This window comes from Vicia villosa, linkage group LG1 (genome assembly GCF_029867415.1).
Source record: "Vicia villosa cultivar HV-30 ecotype Madison, WI linkage group LG1, Vvil1.0, whole genome shotgun sequence".
In the NCBI taxonomy this organism is placed as follows: Eukaryota; Viridiplantae; Streptophyta; class Magnoliopsida; order Fabales; family Fabaceae; genus Vicia; species Vicia villosa.
In genome coordinates this window covers 66,559,468-66,567,115 of record NC_081180.1, presented here as the reverse complement: position 1 = coordinate 66,567,115, position 7,648 = coordinate 66,559,468, and the positions used below count along the sequence as shown (strand labels likewise).

The window sequence follows — 7,648 nt, the reverse complement described above, 5'->3', positions numbered from 1 at the left end:
TGATGGATTATGAGCTTTCAGCATGGTGTAAAAGAAGAGACTGATAGAATAGAACTCCGACACTCAAATTAGTATGTAAGAAAAAAGAGTAAATTAAAATTGTATTTAAAACTTGTTACTTCAATTTGACGCCTTCTCTATATACGGAAAAAAATTCGCTATTTGTTAGCACTTATTTTGCGGAAGACTAAAAGAATTACTATTTTTTTTTTAACTAAAAGAATGGTCAGTCAACGTTTAGTTTTTTAAAAGTGAAAGAATATAATTGTGAAATGATTTAACAAATAATCAATTACTTAAAAAATGTCCAAAAAATATATATAAATAAAAAACCAAAAAAAAAAAAGAAAAGAAAAAAGTGTCACAAAATCACACACTTTCCAAAACACACGATCTGCCAGTCAAACTTTATCTAACATTTGAAGTAAACTCGATGCATGGTTGTCTCGCTATCATTTTACATTTCACATACCAAAATTAAACACAAAATTTCCTCAATTATCAACTCTCCACAATTAACACATCACATGCAAAATCCAAATAACATACATCGTATCATAAATTGTCGCCGACCAGTGCCACATCACAAGAAGATAAGAACCACGGAACCCAACCAAACTTATTATTCCTCTGTACCAACGTGACATCTCAAATCTCCGATCTGTCATCTAAAATTCGGTAAGCGACACTTTATCACAGCTCAGCACCACGTTCCAAAACCCTTAGTTGGGGCATTTTCGCAAACACCTGAAGGCTAAAAATAATAAAACCGTTTCGGTGAAACGTATAAATCTTTCGAGGAAGAAGAAGGAGGAGGAGGAAAGAATGAGTTTCAGAGAGGACAGCGGCGATGGAAGGGACCTTCAGAAACCGTTCCTTCATACGGGAAGTTGGTATAAAATGGGTTCCAGACAATCCAGCGTTGCGGGGTCCTCCACTACCCAGGTTTTGCGCGATGGCTCCGTTTCTGTTCTCTTCTGTGTCCTCATCGCTGCTTTGGGTCCCATTCAATTCGGTTTCACGGTTTGCTCCCATTCAATTCATTCCCAATTCTGTTTTAATTGCGGTAAAAAAACAAATCATTATTGATTTTGAATTTTTTTTGTGTGTGTGTTTGTCCTCAGTGTGGATATTCTTCTCCAACGCAACAAGCTATAATCAAAGATCTAAAACTCTCGGTTTCAGAGGTATTTTTTTTATTTTTTTTAATGTTTGATTCTATGATTAGGATTATTCTTTATAGTTTTTATTCTTAGTGTTTACTGGCTTATGTTGTTGATGATTTTGGATAGTTTTCTCTGTTTGGATCTTTATCCAATGTGGGTGCGATGGTGGGAGCTATAGCCAGTGGTCAGATAGCAGAATACGTGGGGCGCAAAGGGGTATTTCTTAATTTTTTTGGGCGGTGTTTATTTGATTTGAATTTATTCTGATAAAGGAATATTTGTGATGAGTTTTTTTGGCTTATGGGGTGTTGTTTGAATGTTGCAGTCATTGATGATTGCTTCAATTCCCAATATAATAGGGTGGCTCGCCATTTCTTTTGCCAAAGTAAGTATTAATGTTTGCAAGTGGCATGATTGGTTTGGTTTTTTGATAAGTTATTGTTGTTACTTTTGTTTGTGTGATCAGGGATTTAACCTGACATGATGTCTTGTTGGTTTTATAGGACTCTTCCTTTTTGTTTATGGGGAGGTTATTGGAAGGTTTTGGTGTTGGAATTATTTCTTATGTGGTAAGTTTGATTGTTTTGTTCGATCATTTTATTTGTTGAGCCTATTTGGAAGGTTTCTGATTGCTGATTTAATGCTTTCTGTGTACTTGTTTATTTTCCCCCTTTTTTAGGTGCCTGTTTATATAGCTGAGATAGCACCTGAGAACATGAGAGGTAGCCTTGGATCAGTGAATCAGGTTGAAAAATTATTTCTTTCTGTATCCCAAGTTTTTTCTTTTGATTTTTTTATATTAAAGGGACTGGAGGCATTGAATTTGGTATTTAATATTTATGTAACATTTCTTGCTCAGCTCTCTGTTACTATCGGAATAATGCTGGCTTATCTGTTGGGCCTTTTTGTCAACTGGAGAGTGCTTGCAATCCTAGGTAAATTCCTAAAGACCTTGTTGTACAAAGTTTCATATAAGTGAAAATAAGGAAAATGCTTGGATTATATGTGTTTAGCATAGGAGCCAGGTTTATAAAGTAAAACAGTGTCAGTTATGACGGGAAAAGTAAATTTGCTTGGGGATAGTTTGTGTACTTCAACACCTTGTTCATAGAGTATTCAATGTTGTATAATGGTTTAATCTTTCAAAACATTAATTTGTACACATATTTATGCTCTTTGTTCTATTGCAGGAATTTTGCCTTGTACAATATTAATACCTGGCTTATTTTTCATACCAGAATCTCCTAGATGGTTGGTATGGATCAAATGTTATGCGTTGTACTGATTGAATTTTGTACCTTATATCCGTTAGTATCACGTTCCTTCCAGAAAAGGGATGGCAAGGCATTACTCATTCTAATTTTCTTTCTTTTTCTTTTCTATTTTTTATTGGGCCAATGGGGAATCTTAGGCTAAGATGGGGATGATGGATGAGTGCGAGACTTCGTTGCAAGTGTTGAGAGGATTTGACACAGATATATCTGTTGAAGTACATGAAATTAAGGTATGTGGCGTAATTGCCTATTGTTATATGGCTAATTTTTGCTAACCAGGTAAAATATCACCAGTAAACACACTGTGCACTTAATAGTGTTATTTTAGAATATGCATGTAAAAAACATGCACTTCTAACCACTTCACTTTTTTTAGAGAGCTGTGGCATCAACTGGAAAAAGAGCTACAATCCGATTTGCAGATCTCAAGAGGAAAAGATATTGGTTCCCTTTATCGGTATAATACGTACCCTTCTTAGTTCTGATATTGTCACGTTTTGATTTATCTGAAAAGTCAAACGTAGATTTTGACTAACTGAGCACCTGCAGATAGGAATTGGATTACTTGTACTTCAGCAATTGAGTGGTATTAATGGAGTTTTGTTCTATTCAACTAGCATCTTTGCAAATGCAGGTTATCACTAAATTCTTTTAAATTTTAAAATACTAGTATTTTTCATATTGGTGTGGAGGGGAGGATGAGAGGACAGGGAAGCTTTGATGATATTAGTTAAAAATTTCAAGTACTTGAAATATCAATGTCTAGTATAATACAACATGGTTTGAAATGTTAGAGATAGATTGGAAAATTTATGTTTAATAGGTGTTAAGTTATAAACCTCCACTTATTTGTTGTGTTTCCATGTCTATGGTTAGAATATATAAAAGATATCTCAATATATCTTTATTGTATTTTAGAGCATCTTAGGTGTTTTCTTGGATTGCTTATATTTCCTTATTTAATTATGGTCAAGAGTCTATTACATTTCTAAACAAGTATTAGTGTTTTATTCTTTTTTAATGCATAACCTCATACTAATGAAGCACGGATAGTCGGATACTTCAAAATCCCTGCCGATTTGTATCCGATACGCTGCGATACAGCGGCTATATGGCTCCGATATGCTGCGGATACGTGACTCTTCATTTAGATCATACTTGTTTCTTTTTAATGATCATTCACTCACCTTTTAATGACTATTCTCTTTGATACCCCCTTTTAACTTTTTCCTGATAGTTGTCATTTTTTAATATAGGTTTTATTCCCCATAATTCCTTAAGAATTACCAAAATTTGAAATTTAATTCTGATGAACTATTATTTTCTTTTTACATATAACATTATTTATAAATGATAGTTTTAGACTCAGTATACCATATCTCCATGCTCCTTTCTTCCTTTTTCAGACTTTTCACATTTTTTCAGCAATATTGTTGTGTCATGTGTTTGGTTTTTGTTAGACTATGATTTATCTAGATGTCTACTTTAATTTTTATGTGTCTTAAATGTATCGATCCTATATTATTCATTTAGTGACGTATCGCCGTATCAAATACATATCGTATCCAATACTCGTATCTTGTCCGTGATCCTGCTTTATTGCTTCGCATCAAGTAAATACCATTTTTAGAGTATATAGCATTATAGTCTCTCTATCTATTCTATTCTGCTATTTAGTTCTTTTAAACTTGCCCCATAATGCCGTTGTCAAGGTTAATAATTAGTCTCCATACCTTTAACCATCATTAAACTAATGACATAACCTATGTCAAAAGTCTTGGATCATTTAATCCTATTGTCATGTGCTCCTTCCGGCCTCTAACTTAGGGAGGCTTGGTCCATAATTCATTATTTAATTAGGATTAAGATTATAGTTCAAGTATAAACACAAATTAGTGTTTTTGTCTTTTGTAACGCACCAACACGTCTCAAATCAAGTAAATTTCAAGTTGAGTATTTAGATCCATTTTGGCTAGCTAAATAGTGAATAACTAACTGAGCAGGAAAAAAATGTTCCATGTTTGATTTCTAGTTATGGGTAAGAAAATCTAGAGGTGAGGTACCAGACATAGTAGCAATTTACATAGAGACATATTGAAATGCACGCCCACACGCACACACACAATTTACATGGTTATTGTTGGGATTTCCTTCTTCATTGTGGTCCTCCCCTAGCCACCTAATTGCAACATTTGGGTTGCCTTCATTGTGTTGGATTTGAAAAAGTGGATTTAAACCATATTGATAGAACCCAAGATGAGAAAATTGATTCAAAAGGATTAGTAGTAACTAAGTTAAGTTTACTATTGAGGTGTTTTAGTAATTAGTGGGGTGTCTAAGTAATATAAATACTCCCCCTGTTCCTTTATAAGTGTCACTTTTATGAAAATTTCATGTTTCTTTTTAATTGTCACTTTCGAATTCAAAGTAGCAATGATTATGACTTTGTCAAAATTATCCCTAATTATTTTTTATATAGAGAGAAAAAGTAAATTGGAATAATAAATAGTTGAGGGTATTATTGGTAAAAGAAAAATTATTACTTAAAAAGTAACAACAATGGTATGTGTAAAAAGTAAAAAAATGACAATTAAAAAAGAAAGGGAGTATTTTATTAGTTACTACTAGTCTCTTTGAATCAATCTTCTCATCTCGGGTCCTATCATTAATTTACTATAAATTGCTACTAAAATAACTAATAAAATATTCATATTACTTAGACACCCCACTAATTACCAAAACACCTCAATAGTATAATTAGTTAATACTAGTCTCTTTGAATCAATCTTCTCATCTTGGGTTCTATAAAATATTCTCTACCTGTAGCGTGAGGATTAAAATTGCAGCTGCAATTGTGGCCAAATAGCGGTGCTATCACCTGCACCCGAGAAGGGACCCTCGAAAACCCAAAAACACCCTTAGAAAAGGAATGTTTTAGATGGGGTATTTTGGGGATTGAAGACCTTAAACTTGTTTGTTTTCTTGACCGTTGTTTTCTACTTGTATGTTTTGTTTTATTACTAATTATGAATAATTCATGAATTTTTAGTAATTTTCCAATTGTTGAGCGTATACAATTAGAATAGCGGCCATCCCGCTCTCCACTACTGAGTCGTGAGTATTATATTACATGATTACACACCATATATTTGTAGGAAATAAATAATGTGTAGTACAAAGACTATTACAGTAAATTTTAGAATTTTTTTGTGTTGTGTATTGATCACCAAACTGTTGCATCATAAAATGTCGTGTTGTGCATCAAATGTACCCTTAGTCTCTAGTGTCTATTCTCTTCTTTGGATCCTTCCCAACCAAAAGCTGCATAGTTTCATTGACTCTAGCTGTTTTTTATCCTAGTGACGTGCTGTTGGCTTTTAACAAAAAGAATGTAAAGGACTAATTCCATTTTGTTTTACTTAGTCTTTCTTTCGGTGGTTTGGGTTTTGACACTTATTAGTAATAGAAACTAAAATAAGAATTTAAATGACAGTCATAATGCTTCCTAGATCTAACTTGCATCTGTTTCTGTATTTGACTTCTGTATTGCAACAGGAATCTCATCCAGCAGTGTTGCTACCGTTGGACTTGGAGCTATTCAGGTTGCAAAATAAGCCTAGACTGGACTACAAATTGGGTTTCGTGTTAATTTATAAAAATACTATAGTAAATTAAATTCTCATAATCAGCATTCTTTTCCAGGTGATAGCTACTGGAATAGCTACTTGGTTGGTGGACAAAAGTGGGCGGAGGGTGCTCTTAATAGTGAGTATGAAGTATAGCTTTCATTACTTCATTATACTGCAAGATGCTAATGGAATTTAATACTCGAGAACCATTATAACTGTGCAGATATCCTCATCTTTAATGACAGTTAGCCTTCTCGTTGTTTCTATAGCATTCTTTCTGGAGGTTGGTACAAGTAATGGTAATAGATACATTCAGTTTTGTAGCTTGGCAATCCTTTTGACAACTTTGTTTCATTGATACCAGGAACTTGTGTCTGAGGATTCACAATATTTCAGCATTTTGGGAATGATATCTGTTGTTGGCCTTGTGGTATCTCTCTTGAGCTCAGCTAGATATTTTTTGTGTGAAATTTTTTAGATATTTAATACTCATCAAATTTATCACCTTTTTTAGGTTATGGTAATTGGGTTCTCTCTAGGACTTGGACCAATCCCTTGGCTTATAATGTCTGAGGTATGAAATACTTTATAGCATTCAAAAGTTAATAATCTGAAGAAGGATTAACTAATTGTTGCACTATTTACTATTAAGTCGATGCTTAACAATTTTCCTCTGTATTTTCGGTTGTGAGTTCACCATCCTGCCTTTGGCCTTGAATCATGGTTGTTAATTGAATACATTAAATAGTACATAATTTCTGACTTGTTAATCGTCACTTACAGATACTTCCAGTGAATATAAAGGGCCTTGCTGGAAGTACAGCAACCATGGCTAATTGGCTAGTTTCGTGGATCGTCACAATGACAGCAAACTTGCTTTTGACTTGGAGCAGTGGAGGTTTGTGTTTGTGTTATTTTCTGTCTTCATGAATCTCTTGTATACTTGTTAATATAATGCCTGACTTTTTTTTGACTGTTTACAGCGACATTCGCAATCTACATGGTGGTAGCTGCTTTCACTCTTGTATTTACAGCGCTATGGGTGCCCGAGACCAAGGGAAGAACATTGGAAGAAATTCAATTTTCCTTTAGATAGAGTATGTTTTGGGAGAGCATACTCGAGGTCTCTGATATTAAAATGATGTGTGTATGATAAGATGTATTTTTACAGTGTTTTGCATTTACTAATTTTTTGCAGCAAATGTAAGAAGGGAAAAAAACAGTACATTGCTTATTTTTTTTATGTACATGCTGCTGTGATAAAGAATATGTAATAGCCAAAGAATGAGAAAGGAAGTTACAGAAGTTACATTCTGCCTTGGCTATTGTAAATAAGAGGTTACATTCTACTAAGTTTATACAGTGAATAAGTTACCTACATTGGTATATGGGATCATGTTGTTGCATTTCTATCTTTAATCCGGATATATTAAATTAAGAAACAGTATGTATTAGAAAACAAGTTTGAGTTTGATAATTTTGATGCATTAATAAATATATGAAAATTATTTTTCATGATCTTTGCACTAAATGTGTGACTGAAGGCAGCGAAATTCTTTGTTCAGGATAGTTAGCAAGT

The 7,648-nt window shown here is 33.6% G+C and overlaps 1 protein-coding gene across 1 annotated transcript; it reads left to right on the top strand.

Moving 5' to 3' along the window:
• The first annotated feature begins 464 nt into the window (after positions 1-464).
• On the top strand, positions 465-7,457 carry LOC131640225 (sugar transporter ERD6-like 6). Its single transcript, XM_058910638.1, has 18 exons — positions 465-1,023; positions 1,125-1,187; positions 1,293-1,382; positions 1,492-1,551; positions 1,670-1,735; positions 1,846-1,911; positions 2,026-2,101; positions 2,357-2,421; positions 2,578-2,670; positions 2,817-2,897; positions 2,990-3,074; positions 5,996-6,042; positions 6,143-6,205; positions 6,293-6,352; positions 6,434-6,499; positions 6,584-6,643; positions 6,853-6,967; positions 7,053-7,457. The coding sequence occupies exons 1-18, from the start codon at positions 826-828 to the stop codon at positions 7,163-7,165; spliced, it is 1,467 nt and encodes a 488-aa protein (XP_058766621.1). The 5' UTR covers positions 465-825; the 3' UTR covers positions 7,166-7,457.
• Positions 7,458-7,648: the final 191 nt, after the last annotated feature.

Bases quoted from the DNA above. Each gene is read 5' to 3' on its own strand.
- LOC131640225 (XM_058910638.1), top strand. From the start codon at position 826: ATGAGTTTCAGAGAGGACAGCGGCGATGGAAGGGACCTTCAGAAACCG. The intron at 1,552-1,669 runs GTAAGTATTAAT...TTGGTTTTATAG, and splicing joins TCGCCATTTCTTTTGCCAAA to GACTCTTCCTTTTTGTTTAT. The intron at 6,968-7,052 runs GTTTGTGTTTGT...GACTGTTTACAG, and splicing joins TTTGACTTGGAGCAGTGGAG to CGACATTCGCAATCTACATG.